The 20246-nt window shown below is 42.1% G+C and overlaps 1 protein-coding gene across 2 annotated transcripts in view; it reads right to left on the bottom strand.

Annotated features, from left to right (window-relative positions):
• TLN2 (talin 2) overlaps positions 1–20246 on the bottom strand; it is a 137972-nt gene that overhangs the window by 44818 nt on the left and 72908 nt on the right. For both annotated transcript variants that reach the window (XM_031061004.1, XM_031061005.1), the window contains 17 exons: positions 18682–18795; positions 17904–18012; positions 17014–17222; positions 16784–16882; positions 15143–15310; positions 14717–15011; positions 13214–13380; positions 12038–12166; positions 10500–10613; positions 10084–10197; positions 8651–8785; positions 7608–7736; positions 6878–6980; positions 5114–5322; positions 4187–4306; positions 3139–3336; positions 972–1111 (listed from right to left, as the gene is read on the bottom strand). In XM_031061004.1, coding sequence (XP_030916864.1) covers positions 972–1111; positions 3139–3336; positions 4187–4306; positions 5114–5322; positions 6878–6980; positions 7608–7736; positions 8651–8785; positions 10084–10197; positions 10500–10613; positions 12038–12166; positions 13214–13380; positions 14717–15011; positions 15143–15310; positions 16784–16882; positions 17014–17222; positions 17904–18012; positions 18682–18795 — 2552 coding nt within the window. The remainder of the gene's footprint in view (positions 1–971; positions 1112–3138; positions 3337–4186; positions 4307–5113; positions 5323–6877; positions 6981–7607; positions 7737–8650; positions 8786–10083; positions 10198–10499; positions 10614–12037; positions 12167–13213; positions 13381–14716; positions 15012–15142; positions 15311–16783; positions 16883–17013; positions 17223–17903; positions 18013–18681; positions 18796–20246) is intronic.

Raw genomic sequence — 20246 nt, 5'->3', positions numbered from 1 at the left:
GCAAGCTTGTCACAAGCCAGAACACAGGTCTGAGAAAGGAGTAAGTGTCACCTCAGCACCTTAAACACAGCCAGAACCGGTGCAGTATTAACTTCCCACGGCTCTGTGGTGTCTGTGTAAGGTCTCACACAAGCACACACACAGGACAGCTCAAGGCTTGACCTGGCTCACCTCCCTTTTTCTATTAAATGCTTCCACAGAGGCAATACCAACCTGGCAGGAACTTACAACTACCTGGATTTCACTGGGGTCAAATTCCTCTACACTCCAATCAGGAATGCTCCAAGCCTACAGCAGAAATCTGGAGCAGTTTGATGCTGCAGCAGTAACAAAATCTCATGTGACTCCTTCACTTTTAAGCAGCCTGTCTTTGGTTATCTATAATTTTCACAGATGTTATTTATTTCCAGGAAGACAAGACAGATGTATTTTTTTAAACAAAACACAACAAAGTAAAGTAGTGTGAGTCCTTAAGGAGCCCTTTACTCAGGGAGTGGATTTAAAATCCTTAAAGTAAGGGTATGCTCCACTGCAGAAATGTAGTACCTAACCCTTTCAAGCATTCCTGATCACACACACATACACACTGTTAGTGATAGGTAGCTATGATTTTTAAGCACATTTTATATAAGATTATTTTTCCATTTCTTTTCTTTCAGGGACTGAGAAGCTTAATGTTAGCTATTGCCTTGGCAGAACACAGATGGTGAGAAAACAGTAGGTAAAATACACTGGTTCCTTTCAGAAACCAGGCCAAGTCTTCAAAATCTGTTCCTATTTCCACCAAGGGTAACAAGTTAGCCCAGTTGAGGAACTACTCAACTCTCCTCTGGCCTACTTCCATTTAAACAGAACTGCAGGTTCCAATCACTCACTTAACTGTCAATAGCAGAAGAATATATAAGCACAATATAAATACCACAGAGAAAAGCAAATATCCCAGGAAAACAAAGCAAGCAACACATCCTTACCTTGCTGCTGCAGCTAAGAGGTTCTTGGCATTAGGAGCTCCAGGATCAACAGACAGAGATTTGGCAGCCAGTAACAGCTTGCTGGAAGCCATTGAGATGCTCTTGAGGTTACCTATGACTTGAATCTGGTCCTCTTTAGTCTGGAAAGCCACAGCAGCACAACATTAAGTACAAAATCAGCAATCAAGAGAGTGTGCTAAAAGCACACATGGAAACCCAGTTTGTTTATCCACCTGGAACCACTGACATAGGTGAGCTCAGAGAAGGATGGCTCAAGCCATCCTTCACCCAGACAGGTGCCTCTAGCTTCACTTACATAACAGAAAAAGACCCTTACAACAAACAGCTTGGCTTCTAACAGTGGTAGTATTCACAAATGAGCAATGGAGGAACTTCCCTACTTGTTGAACAATGCTTTTGTTGACAAGACTCTTATGTGTCTCTGCCTGGCACAACTGCTTCACATTATTCAGTCAGTGTAGGCTCTCTGGCACCCTTTGTGCAGCCCACAGGCTTCTCCAGCATCTCACTGGGATTGCTCACACAAAAATATCCTCCAGGAAGTCATCTTTCCCAATGAAATAACTTTCTATAAGCTTACAATGGTTCAACATTCTGACTTGGATGTTTTGGTACATTTTAAGACGTTGCTTGAAAAGGGAAACCTGTATTTAAATCCAATTACAGAAAAGTATTGCATCTTCACAGTAAACAGCTGTGACTAGATTCTTCTGCCAATGATCAGCAGAAGTGAACCCATTTTTTGAACAGTCACTTCATGGTTTTAGGTAAAGGGGTTGTATAATATTCAGCTGATAGAATAGCTTTTACTCTATATTTACTACCTTCTACTTCCTCCCTACCCCTACATTTTGCTACTCACCCAAAATACCTGGTATTGCTTCTGTTCAGGCCAAATAACTACACACAGAAGACCTCCTCATTTGAAAGATCATCCATTAATAATTCAGAATAATAACCACCCCCATGTCAGCAGGGTCAGCAAATTCACAAGGGCAACAAGGTCATCAGCAGCCATTTGCAGCATTATTTCTGCCTCTGCCTTCACTGAATTGCCTCAAACAAAACATTCTAAAAGTCAGTGTGGTCCACAGCTAGAGAGACAGTCAGGTACCTCACTACTGCTCACTTTCAGAGTCAGCTGTATATGGAGCCTAACTCACTTTACACATCTGGAACCTGAATGATGAAGTCCTGATGGAGAAAAACCACCAACCACTGTCAGATATCTCTACTCAATTCTATCTACAGAGTTATCTGCTCTAGAGAGATCTTTCATAAATGACTTCCAAGGACTGACATATTCAGGCCCTTCTGGCCATTTTCTGGCAATCATTTCTTCAGTTTGCAGGGTCCTCCTACTAACCAGGGTAAAAGCATCTGCAGATTCTTTTTTCTGCAAGTCCTCCCATCTCTTCTGATACACAATTCCTTTTTATATGCTGACATTTGTTATGCTTAATCATTACCAAATGACCAATTACTGTAGCTCAGCACGACTGTATCCACTAAGATAAACTGAAGGTGGTATCTCCAACTACCAGGAATGAGCTCAGCAATGTGTGACAACATTCCTGATTGTTAGAGCTCCTCAGAGTAGATCTCTGCCAGATTTTATATCACTGAACACAAGTCCAAGTGCTTGCTGTCAGATCCAAGGATGGCATTTTAGGCAGCCCTGTTCAAGTGCTTGCTCCACTCTAGCAGGTCCACAGCACCATGGAGCAATATCAAAGCATCATTTCCTCCATCTACTTAAAGCATTTCAAAAGTAGCAAAGAAAGGTGCTACATTTTGAACAGCATTCACCTAATTTATGCTCCATGGTAGTTCCACCAAAAGGAAGCAGCCCTTTCCACAAGCTCCCAGGTTCAGCACACCTTTGTACCTTTGCAGCTCAAACTGCACACAGGAGCATGAAGTTGTATTTCTCACTGGACACAGAAACAAATCCCAACATCCTGTGGAAGATGCAAATGTCGAGTCCTGTGCTTTCCAGATAACAGCTCCAGATGACTCCCTCACAACAAACATCTCCTCACACAGCAGCATGCTGTGCTGCACTGTAGTGCTGCATAAACAGTGTGCTGCACTGCCAGAGGTTATGGCCAAGATTATCCCTCAGTTAGCATGATCGAGGACTTACTTGTGCTTGGCCAGCCATTTCAATACCAGCATCAAGAAATTCATCAAAGTCATCACTGAATTTGCCAGAGGCTGCAGCCAGCTCCCCACTTTGGCCCCGTGTAGCATGGACAACTTCTCCAGCTGACTGATTCAGGTCTGCTGCTGCCTGGTTCAGTTCACTCTGAGCTTCTTGAAATGACTTAGAACTTGGAGGTAGCTGCAAGAGACAAAGCTCAGTATTTTACTGTCACATCACACCAGCCCTTCATGGAGAGTTCAACACGTGCTGAGAATCCCAAATGCAACAGAGCAGTGAGCTGGAACTGTGGGACAGCTGTCAACCAGAAATCTGTCCAGCAACTTGTGTCCTGCTGTTTCTTTCAAGGGACAGACAAGTCTGTAAGCTTTTCAAGGGACACAAATATTGGCAGCTCTTCAAAATTACTCTGAACTCTCTCTAGTAAACCAGTTTGCTAAAAACCTCCCTGGTTTTATCAAAAGGCATTGCACAAAGATATCAAAACACAATTCCTCCTTCATTCACAGGATAGCAAGGTCAGTGATAAATGCAGAAAAAAAAGCTGTTCAAATATTATAACCTTCTGGCAAATTACCAATGCAAAAAGGGTTTGTTGACATGAATGCAGTTAAACAAAGTAACAATTCTATTCTTTACACAAAATGACCAAGCATTTTTTGACAGATCACAATGCTCCTTCAAGTAAACTGATCACTTCTAGGTGGGAAATGAACTGTAATTTTCTAATTTTCATATTCTTCAGAATGTTAAGTCATAACTTGCCATTTTCAAAGCCAAAAAGTTAATATCAATCTATGACCATTTTAATATTGCCTTCACAAGTCACAGACACATTTCACCTTGCCCATAAAACTACAAAAATGGTATTTCAGTCTAAATAGCAGCTGCCCAAAGGTGCATAAACTTAAACACAGCTTAAATGAACTACACTTAGGGCTCATTTACTAAATAATGATTTGACACATGAGGAACTCAGATCTGCTGTTCAGTTTTCTAACATCTATTTGCACATGAAAAGCCATCTTACCGAATCAACCAGGAGCTTCTTGCTGGATTCCCCAATGCTCTTTAGGGCCACATCCACATCCTTTTGTCCAGGCAGACAATTCACACAGTTATTCAAGGAGTGAGACACCGCTTTGGCCACCTACAACACACAGGTGAACACAGTCACACTGAGAGGTTTAAGTGCTCATCAATGGGAGGCACAGCCTCTACTCCACAGCCAGCAATTCCTACATTCTGACCCTTACAGGAACATTTTTGAGGCTTGCATCTTTCTCAGTTTGTTGCCCTGCAATCTTGATTTAGGCTCATGCATGGGACAGGATGGTGTTGGCAGGGCAGCCCCACAACTGCTCCTGGCACCTGTGATAAAGGCTGCAGCACTGCAGATAAGGGAATCCCCTGAAGTTATCTGTAGACTAATCACAGAAATTCGTTGCATGCCACTTTTTACAAAGATCTGATTAAAACAAAGATATCTTCATAAGAAATTATTTACAATGCAGGCCAATTCTAGAACTTTTCAAATCAGTAAAAAATTAACCTGTCACTCCTAAAGAATTCAAACATAGTGGTGCCACACATGAAGAAAACATGCACTCCTTTTTTGAATGTAACATGGAGAAAGAGCTTTTCTTTGAAAATTACCAGTTTAATGGCTGTCTCACTTTTGCAGTCAAGCAGTCTCCTCACATATGTTGTAAGTAAAAGCACAGAGCTGCATCTTTGTATATTTTTCTAAGAGATGACTAAAATACCATACTTTATACCACCTGCATTGTTTAACCTAGGCAAGATGTTATTGTCTGAGAGCTGTTGAAAGGAACAGAAAGTTGAAATATCTATCAGCCTTATTTTCTGCCATTCTCTCTCCTTATTCAGTGCTGGTTTGGAGTAAATTCACTGCATGTTTGACAACTCATGCACAGCTGCTCAAGTCCCAGCTTACCTGGGCTAATCTCTGCTGACTGTCTGCATCCCCTGGGGCAGCCAGGGCCTGCTTGGCCTCCTGGATCAGCATGGCAGAGCCTTCCATGACATCCCTGGCTGAATCCAGCATGGCATGGGCTGCCACAGGGTCACTGGTAGACGCTGCAACCCCTCGTGCTGCCTGAGCCAACGTCTTCAAGGCCTGAGCAGTTTCTCTGGCAGCAACTCCTGTGGTCACATTGCACCAAGGATTTTATTAGTGCCTTTAAAGACAATCTTTGTTTTTCATGACATGATCTTGCAGGTAATGATCCCATTGCAAAGTAACACTGCAAATGCAACTTAAAAGAAAATCTTCTAACAGGAACAAATTTGAAATGCACAGAATCATTTGCTTATTGAAATGCTTGTAGTGAAGCCATAAATTAAATGTTATAGCCCAAAGACCACATTCTGGGCACAGCTCTCCATACCAGTGACTACATCCTAGTGAGGCACTGAAAAAGAAGAAAAGCTAAAACCTGAAGATGAGGAAAAACTCATACTCCAAGCTATGGGGGAAGTGAATGTCTGCAAGAATGGTGTACAGGAATTCAGAGCCACAGCACAACAACAGTTTAACTTCAAGCAACCAAAAAAGAGATTATTAGGAATGATACAACTTGATATAATCTAACATCACTGTGAGTAAAAACATATAAAAATAACTGAATGAAGTCACAGAAAGGATGTAATAAAATTACCTTCTGCTAAAGGACATCAATCAACTCCAGTGCTAAGCCATAGGACTATGTGAATAATGGTCTCCTTCTTCTATTTATGAAATTATTGAAAAGGAACTCATTGCTCTGTAGGGTTTCCTACAACCTGATGATAAGAGCTCCTAGATTTAGCTATTCATTATCAGCTGCAAGTATCTGTGCTCCCTTGCCTGATACCTGGTGCCTACTTGTGCACAACTATGTGACAGAAACATGAGCTGTCTTGATGAAATTCCATCTGCTTCAAATGAAAGCAGCTCTAAGTTCTAGAGCCCAGATGCAATTATAACCAATGAAGTGGTAATTGCCATAATGCATTTTATCAGTAATATTAGACAAAAAATCTTATGGGAGCATTTGCAACAACAGCTTTCATTTCTAACAGGAATAAGGACACAGAACATGTTAACATCTACAAGTAAGCTTTTGTCCCTCCTGTAGAGCATTTTTCTTATTAAGGCATTTTTGCTTCTAAACTAAAAGTACAGGTACAAAAATAAACTGTAGAATCTGTGTGCCCAGGTTTCCTATTGGCTTCACCTCAAACTATGCAAATGTGCTCAATGAATCAGCCAGAGCAGCTGCATTGTACATGAACTGGTAACACCTAGGAAGAGATGCAGTTCTGAATGTCACCAAGCTGTCCCCACTATGTTTGCACCCTGTAGCTTTAAAACATATCCAAGGCACCCTTTAAACCTTCTGAGGGACATAGCAACATTTCCAGTGGCACTGACCTTTAAAATGCAATACATTTTATTTCAGCCTTTCACAGTTTCAGTGGCACATATTTACAAAAACAACAGATGTCCCAATCTATTCTGATTAAAGACAGAGCAGATTGCACCACTGTTCTTTTATGAAGTGTGAGTCACACTCAATTCTTCATAACTTACCACAATTCACTATCAGCACTATAAAAAATGAAGTCATTTCTTTATCTAAGTAGTCTGTGACAAGAAAACCTTTCCTCAAGGTGATGGACAGCAGAGGTTTCAGAGCCATTATGGATAAAGCAGTACCTGTGTAGTGCTCGTTGCCCTGAGCAGCACAAGTTAACAACTGGGCCATGGAAGAACCCACTGCTTTGGATGTGCTCCCCAGGTCCTGAGTGCATTTCTCGAGCTGTAAAAAATTGCAAAGGACAAATCACTTAGTTTAAGCTCAATAAAAATACACTTTGTTTTAAATAGTACTGAAAAACTCCTCATTCCACAAAAACCTAAACTTTCACCTCAGCTACTGAACACAAACACAGTTTCTCTGAAATCTGACTAACACATTTTCCCCACTCAGGATGAAGTAAATTAACATATTATAGGCAGTGTGAACAATAAAACTATTTTACAATTAGCAATGGAAATAAATACCTTCATCCAAGGAATGGCTTTCCCCCCCTCCCCCCCCCCCCCCCAAATAAGCCATTTCATTTTCTAAGCCTACTAGAACTGGCTGTCCTGAGTTCTCATCATTGTCACTATTGAAAAAAAAATCTTTTTGACAAGACCAAAACATTATTGTTACCAAACTGTAATTTGTACAATAGAGGAGGCCCTACAATCCTATGAGTAACTCTACTACAGAACATACTGTTGCTGTAGCAGTAACATACACAATTTTAAGAGAATCAGTGCAAAATCCTATCAGCATGATCATTATCCAAAGCTTCATGACTTGTTTTGCCTCTAATATTTAAGTTTTTAACAGCTAACTTTGTTTGTTTTTAAATGAAGAACATCCTTCCTCAATTACAGTTTCTCCTGGGAGAGGTTTTAACTGTCCATCCACAGCTGCCATCTTCGCATCCTGCAGTTCATTTTTGAGTGTCTGGACTGTATTCAAAGCAGAATCAATTTCCATTGGGCCACAAGCTTCATGAGCCTGTTCAGAAACCAGATCAGTACAGTGTTAGCAGCTGTATGCAACTGTCAGAAACAGTAAATGCTTCAGATCTAATCTCCCCTCCCATATTATTTCTCTTCCTACTTTAGAGGCCATTGTGAGCCCTCTAAGGGTTTTACATCATGGATTCCAAACTCCTGAACAATATTTTCAGTCTGTGAAGACAACAACACCCTGCTAAGAGGCACCAGGGGAATGAGGTGCACTTGCCCTGTGTGCATGTCCCTTCACAGCAGGCAGCCCAGGGACTGAGAAAGAAACTGTGGCACTCTGCACTTCCCCTTGGACAGCGGCCTCACTGGGCATCACGACCAAAATCCCAGGGACTCCCTGATGTGGCAGCCCACTCTCACCAGTGTGAGATGGAAATTGTAGCATTAGCTCTGCTGTGGCCACCTCAATGCTACAGTCCTGGTTTCAGGCCTCAGTGTACACACACAAAAAAGATCAGACTTTCCACTTGCATTTTTTAAGCCCCACATAGTTTAGAAAGCTGTGTGTGAAACACAGAGCATCTGCTTCCCTGAGTTATACAGATGGTGATTCCAGTTCACAATTACAGCACAGCAGAGCTGTAGCTGGGCTCTCACTGGTTTGGTGTGGCACGAGATGTGTTCCCTTTTCCCTGCTCTCCCCTGAATGTAACAGCAGCTCAGAGTCCTGGTGTGCTGCTCTGTATACTCTGCTCCCATTTGGCTGGGATGGAAAGGGCAGCACAAGCTTTTTCAGCTTCCTTGTCACTTCTCCCTCCCCTTTCTCTCATGACACAGAGGCCACCTGGGAGTCAGAGCAAGTTGTGCACAAAATTCAGCAGTGAGAGGGGGAGCACTGCCTCGGGGGGGACAAGAAGTCCTCTTGTTTTAGCTGATTAAAAGCAGTATTTATTTACCTACCTTCTGGGAGGCAGTTCTCAGCTCAGCTAAGCTGGTAGCAAGATTCTTTGCACACTGACTGAGCTGCATTGCTGCTGCTTGGTCAGTCACTGTGGGGACAGCAGCTTTAGCAGATGCCACCATTTTACTTCCAGGCTGTTCAAAGAACAACAGTGAACACAATTAGTTTTACCAGCTCATTTTCTTTAAAGAAGAATTCAATAAAACTGCTTCCTCCATTCACACACTCATGAGGTTTCTAGATTTTTCTTTAATGACTAGCACATTCCTGCTCCCTAAGCTGGAACATCCTGTCAGAATTCTGTCACATTTCCAAGCCCTCTGCAGCAGGACTCATCTGTGCTTTACTGGGACAATGACTACTCCACTGGTTCCAATGTCTGCCTGAGGCCTTTGAATACTCATGTACACTACTTAAAAACACTGAAATGTGAAATTTTGCCACTCACCATTCATGTGGTACAATCAGCTCAAGGTGGCAGAGATGGCAAATTTCTCTCTAAGTTTCTAAATATTAACCTCTGCCAAAATTCTATGAAATTAAAATTGTAATTCAAACAATGCTTCTACACAGGGATTACTGCTGATACAACTAAAAACCTTTGCTGATTCTCACCATTACCACTGTACACACATACAGCCACAGGGGAGATGGATCAATCATGTGAATGACTCCAGAGGGAATCATAAAGCAAATACTTAGAGTGAGAAGATGGTTGGTGATCCCTCTGCCTACACAGGCCCATAAAAACCTGCTAGCAGCCATCACATTTAAGGTAAGACTAACTGATGCCAATAATGACCATGCCATTACACAGAGAATTGGTTTCTGGTGTTGTTTCCTGTAATGTTAACAATAAGCCCATAGTTTTGTTATCAATACTCAATACTCTATCTTTCTATTTTAAGATGTTACAGAAAAAGCACACAGTCAAATTTTGTGTTTTTCCCAAACCATCAATCTAGATCTATTATGCAGGCTAATATCTAAAAAACCATGCTAGTATTCCCTTTTGTTTCTGAGGAATTCTGAAACCTGTTGCTGCAACACTAAGTTTACCTTGCTTAAAAATGTTACCACAGCCTGCCACGTATTCAGACTCAGACCTCTACTTAGAAAGATGCTAAATTCTCTCTATTTTGTACTTTAAATTCTAACCCAGAAGACAAGTGTACAGCAATGAATGTTTCTTCTTCATAAACATACTTTTTTCTTGTTACTTTTAACCTCAATGTCAGCAGGTCTCACTCTCCATAGCTACAATGGATTTTGGCCACCTAACCTGAGGAATGAAATTCTGCCTGCCTATGGCTCATAGCAGTGAACTTCTTTACATGGTTCTTAACAGTTGACTGGTTATTTATCACAAATGAAAACATACAGCACTAAAAAAAAGCTTTTTACATCTACTGCAATGATTGGTTCACTTCACCTGAAGGAAATTCTGGCTGGAATTGATTAAAGCAAGCTGAGCACTGAGGTCTTCTGCCTGAGCTTGACTTCCTCTTACACCCTGCACCAGCTGAGGAATGTGGTCTGCAACAGTCTAAAATGGACAAAGGGAAAAGATTTTCAGTAAAAAAATAAAAACTCAAAATCCTCTGAAAATAAAACAAGCACCCTTCCCACTCCCCTTGAAGACAGCTGCAGTATTCCTGAGTAAATTACTTCTGTGCTGTCATAGAATTAATTTAGGATGCATGGAACCAAACTAGTATACAATAAGACTTTTTTATAGATGTTTTATGTAAGAAATAATTATTGATTTCATTATTGATTGGTGATCCTCATCAGTTCCCCAAAAAGCATTGCTCAAGAGTTCTTTGTCATGGGCTGTGCTGTGCTTACCTTGCAGCTCTGCACAAGTTGCTGGTGGGCTGCTGTGTTCTTATTGGAAACAGCTGCATTCTGAGAAGCTGCAATAGTCTGAGTAGCAGCAGCTGCAGCTTGTTTAGCTGCAATCTTTGGAGAAAAAGAAAGTTAAATCAGCGCTAAAAGTGAGTAGTTCAGAGGATGGAACACACATTACTATAGGTAACCTTGACAGTAACAACATTGACAAATTAATACATTTTATCCCTTAATTTGATTTGCCTTAAGGAAACCTCAACTGACCATCATTGCTCTTCTCTCAAGGTGATAATTATTTGAATACTGTTATCCATCTCTGATTTGCCAATAAAGAAAAAGGCAGACTTAGAAGCATTCTATGCCCTGATTCTTTCACAGCTTAGGTTTGAACAGGAGGAAGATAAGTGAACTGCAAACAGCAGAAATGGTCTAAACAAAGAGTTCCTACGATGGCCAGAGGAAACAGCAAAGCCCCCACAGTGCTGCACTGCTACCTCTGACCCAGGACTCAAGGGAGCCAATTTCTGCTGAGACTGCTCTATGGCAAAAGCAAAGATCCTACAATGACACAGAGGTACCAAATACTGCTATTTCTGAGTCTAAAAGCATTCTGAAGAAAATCTTCATATGTTATTATCAACCTCTCCCTATTACAAAAATAAAAATTCAACAGTTTATCCAAGGTACTTCAATGTGTTGTAATTGAATACTATATTGAAACAATACTAACTGGCCCACTAAATAGAAGCAAGCATGAAGTTTATTACATATTTTACTCCTTTGTAAGGCAGTATATGTTATAACAGCAAAACATATTAAATACTCTTTCTTGAATGCAATTTGGAAATTACAGACATCAGCCTTTATTTCCTAAAGTACTCCTGATATTTACTTCTAGACAGACACAGGAACTTGATGTATTTCTGGAACATGGTCACCTTACTGCATTAGAATCAGACTAATGCAAAAATCACAGTTGCAAACTAGGAACTATGAAAAGTTTCTTTTTTCAATCTGTCTTTTCTTCACTTTAGTTGAGAATGTGAAGATCAAACTTTGCCCACAAAACAAACTCCCATGGTATTTTATCCTTACTAAATTGCTTTTCTCCTTGGCTGGGCCACTAGATAGGATGTATCTTTTTACTTCCATTTCAGCTTCTTGACTCTGATTAATTTCCCAGTTTAATTGGACATGCTGTGATCCAACTAACTTTGTACAGAAATTCATCTGGAATTCTATATCCTAGTAAAGGCACCAAGAGGTACTGTGTGTAAATGGCACACCAGAGAGATAAATTAACACAGCAGTGAAGCCATTTCAGCTCAGCTCTTTCATTTTAGGGCTAAGCCGCCATCAAATACCTTCTGAGTCAAATCCTTACACCACTTTACCACATCTGTGATACAAGTTACTCAATTTTCTGAGGACTATGTTATGATATACTGCCATGTCTAATTCTAAGCTTGTACTCTGGAACTGAGCTTACAGCACTGTCATTCTCTGCTTAGCATTTTCACTACATGGTTTCCAACCTCCAATCTGTTGACAATTTTCTTCTTGATGGCATTCTGTGCAGCAGCATTTGTAGCAACCCGCAGTCCCTCTGCTGCTTCCCTCAGACGCTGCTGCTGATCTTCATTTTCAGGATTGGCTGCAGCTCCCTGCACAAAAGGTCCAAGCAAAAACTGTAAGTCTGAGTAAAAATGACTGGAGAAAATGAGGATGAGCATCAAGACTTAAGTTCAGACAGCATCTGCTACATCAGCATTCATTTTCCTTAAACTATCATAAGGAAGTTGGAAGAACACTGAAGTATTACAAAACTTTAGAAAGTCTGTTTCTAGTGGAAGGCTGTTACTATGTCTGGTACTTAGAGGAAGAAAGCTGAACATTTGCTTCATATACCACTTCAGGTGCTTGGGGAAAAAGCCTTTTTTAACTGCTTCTCCTTTGATCTGAAATAATGCACTTGTATGAATATAGGTTTTTGAAAAAAAAAATCCCCATTCAGTATGTCTTTCAGTAATTGCAGTCCAAAATTTGAAGTTTGACACAGTAGATCATCTCCACTTGAAGTCAGAAAATACTAGAAAGCCAAGGACAGGCAGCCAGGCACACAGGCCTTTTGCAGTCCCAGCAAGAATGGCTGGCCCTGCTGCTGTAAAAATCATTTCAGTGCAGGATCTGGGAAACAGTTCAAAAATTCAATTCCTCCCTAGCAGACTGAAATAGAAAGGGAAGAAAAGTTGTGCTATTTGTGTTTCTTGTAAAAACAAGGAGGGAAGGATGTGGAAGGGAACAACACAGGCAAGATTCCCCAGGTGAAGGAAACTGTTTCTCAGGCAGAGGGGAGTTGCTGTGTAATAACTCCAGGAAGAGATTGCTGTGGTTCTGTTGCTCCATTTGCACTGGTGCAAGGCCCTGCACCATAGCAGGGCTCAGGGCTGGTGGTAACTGCCCCACATGGCTTGAGCCATGACCCTATGCACACAGGAAAGCAGAAGCAGTGCAAGATGATCTTTTAAAACCAAAAAAATCCAGGTAGCTAATAAATTGGTTTTTGGAATGTGGTAAGTCATTAAATGCTGAACTTTTACAGGATAAGAGAAACTGGATAAACAGCCAGATGCTATTTATAAATCCCACACACCCTCTCTTCCTTGTGCACAGCATTACAATTTTAAGCTGACAGCTCATTTCCCTGGTACCTTTGCAGCTTCCACCATGCGGGCTGTGGAGTCTGCCAGGAGCTTTGCAGCAGCCAGGAGCTTCTTGGAGTTCTCCATGTCAATCTCAGCCTCTGCATCAGACCTCATGGCATTGACGAGATCCGAGGTGGCCTGCGCCAGCACCCGGGCCTGCCGCACCATCTCACCTGGGAGCACAGGGAATGGAAAATGCACAGCCCCATCTTCACCTGCTCCTCTCTGCACTGCACACTTGCTTTCAAAACTCAGCACCGTTTCACAAGGTAAAAATTTAACTTCCATTTGCTGAAGTATTTTTTCACTTGAAAATGACACGCATGTATATACACATATAACTTGAAAGTTTCATAAACAAATCTTGGACCCCAATATAAATGACAGAAATCACTACAGCGGAGATAAAAGTGTAGTATTTGCAATCTAGATTGTAAGACAAAAACACACAATCAGTAGTTTTAGGTAATTTTGAATATATAGTTCAAGGAAACTCCTGTCCCAGCAAAAACTAACAACTTGGCTTTCAAATCACAGCCAAGATTTCACTCCTTCAATAAAAATCACCCATCTTCTTCCTGTGTTTCTGGGGAATTATCTTTTGTCTAACATAAACTGAGAACTTTGTCAGAAAACACTTAGCACCATTAAGATGGTTTCAGCCAAAACCATCTTGTTTCCTGTTTTAGAAGTTGCACTTTTTAGAAACGTCTCAGAAGAAAAAGCAGATGTAAGTTTAAAAACCTAGAACAAAATCTATGCATAGTAACACCAATCACTGTGCAGGATTTGCCCAGGTGCCTGTCTTCTTATTTGGAGATGAGAAACTGCCATACAATACTGTGAAGTGAAGCAGTGGCAGAAAACACAAAATATTATAGTGTTCCTTTAGCATGGTTTTGATTGTTTTCACTGAATATTTAATCCACCTAGCACACAGCTATGTGCATACTGCTGATTTATATTATGGGCTGGATCACTACCCATGGCAACAGCACTAGCTTAGAAGCAGAAAACAGAGAAGAAGGATTTTTATTTTCTTGACATGTGAACCGTTGTAGCTATCATATTTTATGAAAAATCCTTTCCTTATGATTTTTTCTCCTGAGAAGCTGAGAGGCCTCAGGAACAAAATGTAACCAATGGTTATCTGCTGCTGTGTAATGCAACAGGTGCATCTGTGATTGGTCTCACGTGGTTGTTTCTAATTAATGGCCAATCCCAGTCACCTGCCTCAGACTCTGTGCCCGAGACAGAAGCTTTTGTTATGATTCTTTCTTTTTTCTATTCTTAAGAAAGAATGAATGAGGAGTGAATGAAATCCTTTCATCCTTCTGATGAAATCCTTTCTTCTATTCTTTTAGCATAGTTTTAATATAATATATATAATAAAATAATAAATCAAGCCTTCTAAAACATGGAGTCAAATCCTCATCTCTTCCCTCATCCTCAGAGCCCTGCGAACACGGTCACAAACCGTGGTGAGCCCGTGCTGCTCGGGGCACTCACCAGCGTCCCCCATGGAGCTGAAGATGCTCTCGGTGACACACATGATGGTGTCGGTGGCCTGGTCGTAGCGGCCGATGGGCTCCCCCCTGCTGGCGAACTGCCGCACGTGCTGCAGGAGGTCGTGCAGGGCCTGGCTCACGATGCTGGCGGCGGCGCTGACCTGCTTCAGCAGCTCGCTGTCATCCGTGGCTGCCTGGCACGCCCGCACGCAGTTCTCCACGGAGCGGTCCACCAGCTTCCCCGCCTCGATCAGCTGCTCCTGGCACACCGGGGAGCTGATGGTGGGGCTCACCACCTGCATGGGGACAGCACCCAGAGCACTCAGCAAAGGTTTGTTGCCTAACAGTCCATGCTCAAGGCATTGGGGACACACAGCAGCACCCCCTGGACAGAGGCTTTGGCCCTCGACCGACAGCCCTGCCTCACCTTGGCACACGCCACAAGCTGGGAAGTGGACAGTGCGCACTGGGTGGCAGCAGCAATGACCCTGTTCTGCAGGACTGTGTCCTCAGCCACCTGGGCCACGTTCTTGGCCTTCAGCACCAGCATGGCAGCAGCGTTGGCAACAGCTTTGGCCAAACTCATCAGGACATCCTGGTAAAGTAAAAGGAAAAGTCAGTCTGTGACAGGAAAACACACTCAGGTGTTAGTTCCTGCAGTCACTAAGTGACAATAATTTCTTCCCATTTCCCAACTTAAATTCCATCCATATACTTCAGTTTTTTAGTAGGATGGAGTCTTCCTAACCCCTCTAATGTTAAAATGACCTGGTTTTCCAGTAAAGGAAATACTTCCAATACACTTCTTTATAATTTCAGCATCACAGCAGGCGGAAAATCTTCCATTTCAAAAACCAAATCCACTACTTTTTGTTTTGCTTTTAGATATGATAAACCATCCCTTTCCTTACCCACTATCTCCAACACTCCATAACACTGATAAGAATGCTTACATTCTCTCTTAGACAAGAGTTGTAATGCATATATTCAGCTAGGAATACAAATGAGAACTCTGATGAAGTTCACAGATTCACTGCTGGATGAAGGGTGAAAATGGCCTGTAAGTTGTATTAACAGGCAGGCACCTTGCACACAGTACACTCCAGAGGTCTGCTGAAAAGTGCCTTCCCTTGCTTCTGCTGCAAACATGTCCTTGGCATTCAGTGAGAAAATCCACACATGTTTTTTACAGAGGATTTAAGAGCACTGGTAACAGCAAACACTTAATAAGGCATTAATGATTTTGTAATTGATGCTACTTTTCATCTTAAAGAAATTCTGTTTGCAATACAGCTTTTTTCTCTACTCAGTTTACCAAAAGATTTTATTAACTTCTACATGTTTACATGTATACAGACAGACACAGCAAACACTTACATAAACCCCATTATATTTAATGACAAGAAATACAGTGCAAAAAGCTCTCCATGAAGCACCTGTATGATGCACAAGAGAAGAAGGGGTTTCTATGAAATCAGCATTCTGTGATTGTGTGTGACATTGACATTCTCTGAAAAAATCCCTTCACCCAGGATTTTTCTCCTGGGAAGCTGAGGAGCCTCAGAGAAAGGGAAAACAATTATTTTCTCATTTGCTTCTCCCTGTGTTTTGCTGCTTTGGAATGTGTTTGGAGATTGTTTACCCACAGGAGATTGTTCCATTGGATTCTGCTGTGAGTTGTTTTCACTCTGTGGCCAATCAGGGCCAAGCTGTGTCAGGACTCTTTCCAGAGTCACGAGTTTTCATTATTATCTTTTTAGCATTCAGTAAGTATCCCTTCTGTATTCTTTAGTATAGTTTAGTATAGTATTCTTTAATATAATATAGTATAATAAAGTAATAAATTAGGCTTCTGAGAACATGGAGTCAGATTCATCAGTCCTGCCTTTGCCACGGCATTCCCAGCAAATACAATAATTGTGTAATTAAAATCAACTTCAAAATGGATTCAATTAGCATAGAGAACCTTCAGCATTTTCTAACCACGCTGAGCAGCTTGGTTTTATGCAGGGACCTCCTCATTACAAAAGTGCACAGTTCTGACAGTGACAAACAATCCCCTCATTACCTGGAACCTTTCATCTGTCTCATTCTCCCCAATTTGTCTCAGCAGCTCCCCACTGGCCTGTCCAATGCTCCCAGCTGCAGTCAGAACTGTCTGGCGAGGCTGGGAAGAGGTAACAGTGAAATGCATTAATTCACAGAAACTGCATTTTATATTTCCTCAAGGAACTTGTGCATTAGTGTGCAGGCAATATGGCCAAAAAGGGGGAACCTGAGAAGTTTTTCTTTGCTCACCTCTCCTGATGTAGGTTGCACAGCCTTCAGCAGGTCTGAGACAGCACTGGCCAAGGTTCGAGCAGCTTTCAGGAGGTCTTCTCCACTTCCAACTTCGTCATCCATGAGAGCAGCGAGCAGTTTCACACCTTTGGACATCTCAGTGAGGTTGGAGGAGATGGTTGTAATTGCACATCCCACAGCAGTGTAATCAGTGTCAACTGGGTCCCCTGCAGAGCAAATGTTTTTCCATGATCAGAATGCTTTAGTGGCTAAAAGGGAAAAGCAGCAGCTACAACAAACAAGCTACACTCTGGTGAGAGATAAAAGAGACATTTCAAGACAGCCAAGCAATGTCTATTAAGTAACGTGCCACTTAAAAAAACATTAGATTGCTCTAAACTTTCTCATTTCTACACTTCTTCTGCAATAATCTATCCTCTAATAGAATGTTTCTTCATTCAATGCAATTTGCTGGGAAGTCCACAGTTTCAGCATCCTTCAATACTAGAATAACCTAAGGCAATACAGTCTTGTCTCCTTTAAGCCACTCACAGCTCTCTCAACCTGTCATTTGCTGAAGAAAAACCCACTGTCAATAAAAACAGAATCTCTCCTTAACAACTGCCAGATCAATGATGCTTTCTTGTAGCAACCTTGCAAACACTCTGCTCTGTGGGATAAGCCAGCTACATTTTGTCTTCATTGACTGTTACACCTTTAGAGAAACTGAAGACAGAAAAAACTGTGCTGGGAGGGACAACAAGTTTGTTCCACACATCAGTGCACTTAGCTACTGACATGTTTTAAAGAAAATTTTCGGCAGCTGCCCCATAGTCAGTTCATGTTTCTTGACTTAGATTGACAAATAGTGAGGAGACAGCAAGGAAATCCTTCCCATTGAAATTTACCTGCTGTAAGGTTAACAACAGATGCAGTTCCTGCAGTGATTGCATCAACCTGAGAGTGTATTTCATGTTTTGATTCATCAACCTTGTTCTGAACCCATACTCGTGATGCCTGAAGAACAATAATGAAAAGAAGAATTAAGGACTGCAGTGAGGTTCTGTAAGGTAAGATACCAGGTACATATCCCATTCCTTTGTGAATTTTTAAAAGTGAAACAGAAGACAAGCAGCAGGCCCTTAAGTGAAATATGAATGCAAGCATTTTCTTCTGCTGATTCATTCATTACAGATTTGCTCTCACATTTCAACAGCTGCCCTTTTAAGGTAAATGCCATAACAAAGGCTAAACACTCTTGACTGACAGTCCCCCATAAGCAATGACCCTCTGGGGCTCTGTCCTCCTGCCCTAACTTGGATCATGAACAACAGAATCATGTTTTGTTCTCATTTTCCATGCTTCTGAGAGGCAGTAAGTCCCACCATTAACACTGCCCACAGTTTGTGTTTAACTGCACATATGCCCACAAAACAAGAGCACTCCAGGCAGGATTATGAAGTCTGCTACATCTGGTGTCAGGAGACTGATTCTCTAATCAGTTCCCTGGTGTCCTGGTGGACCAGTGAGGTGGACCACTGTTCATGAATTCTTTGAACAGAACACAACATTTTCACCCCATATTAAAAGCTTTAGCAGTATCACTTTAGATCTGGGGACAATGACTAAACTGCTCTGTGAACAACCCAAAAGCCCAAAGGCCATTGCTGTGTGCCCAGAACTCACCATGTCCTGCCCCAGGGGTGGCAGGTTGTCCACCTCGCTGAGGTCGGCCTGTGCCTGCTGCACGGCGTGCATGCTGCTGTTGATGGTCCCCATCAGGGCCTGCTGGGCTGAGGTCTGCAAGGCAGAGCAAGGCAATGGCTGGGCTGTGCTCCACAGGGCACTCCAGGCACAGGCCACACGTGCATGAAGGGACCCTGAGTGACAGCAGTCCAGCACCCACCCCAGGCCATTTCAGAGAGCTGCCTTTTCCTGGCACAGTGCAGAAAGCAAAGCCCTCACACTCTTCTCCCAGTCCTGATCCTGCTCATGCCATTTTACACTCTGCTACTTTCACACACACATAAAGTGCTCACCTTTCTCAGCTCAATGGCCAACAGACACACACAAACCCACTGAGCTGTCTTACTGACCTGCATTTGAACAACATGAAAAATCAATTTGCTTCTAGGAGATCATTACTGATTTCCTGGGACAGCCTCCCAGCGCAATCAAGGATGATTCCAAAACTAGATTGTCATCAACATGCATAAGCTAACAGAAAACGGAAGGGGTTTAGGCAGAGCAGGATGCTGTCTGTACTGGGTGTCTGTGGCAGAAGTTTTGGCTGCACACACAGCTGGATCCAGACAGATCCAACAGACCCAGCACAGGACACAGCTGAGTGCAGCAGCCAAACTGATGGCACCTCTGGGAAATCATTGGTGACAAAGGGGAAAACATTGGTGAGAAAGGGCAGTGAGGGAACAAGGAGCTCAAGAAACAGCCTTGCAAATGCCAGTGCCTGACAGGGGTGTGGAGGGCACGCTCAAGACAGCAGAGCCTGTGGGAGAGAGCCAAGTGCAGCAGGTATTTAAACCTTTTTTCCCTTTGAATACTTGTTTTAACTACTTAAAAGTAAAGAAAAGGCTGGAAGAGCCTGCTTTAAAGAAAATAAATCAAGAAGTGACACCCTAAATATTTAAGGGATACTCATAACTTATGTTTGGTAGAAGAGTCAGGACAATACAGCCAGGACTCTGGGTCTCAGAAATGGGTATAACATTCTGTTTCTGACTACTTGCTGCACAGACAGGTTTCACACACAAAAAATCTGGCTTTATGGTCTCACTGCACAGAAAGATTTGACATTCCTTTTCAAGAGTGTGGCCAGCCCTACAGTTCTGTGTTTCCCTATATTCAGTTACTCTCCCATCAAAACCATAACCTGACCTACCTGTACCAAACCCTTTCCCTTGCCCACACCACACATCTGATGGCTCTGGCTGCAGAAATAAGCCAGCTCTGCTCATAACACTGTGTACAACCAAACTGACAGTGTCAAATCCACTGGAAACCATGGAACTAGCAGACACAAGCAACCAAAACCTTGTAAATCACACATGAAGATGAAAAAAATACTACAACTTTTCAGCTATGCTTCATTATCCCCCTCTCCGCCTCAGCATTTTACTGAATTATAGCCTGAGTGCCTTTGCTCAAGAGTCAAGTTAGCTCAAGCTGGTGCCATTGCTGGTTGTCCTAATCAAGAATTTTGTGACAAATATCTGCTCTTCAATCCTTGAATG

This window comes from Geospiza fortis, unplaced genomic scaffold (assembly GCF_000277835.1).
Source record: "Geospiza fortis unplaced genomic scaffold, GeoFor_1.0 scaffold317, whole genome shotgun sequence".
In the NCBI taxonomy this organism is placed as follows: domain Eukaryota; kingdom Metazoa; phylum Chordata; class Aves; order Passeriformes; family Thraupidae; genus Geospiza; species Geospiza fortis.
The sequence above is the reverse complement of the archived record's forward strand: the minus strand, read 5'-3'. Positions and strand labels throughout refer to the sequence as shown.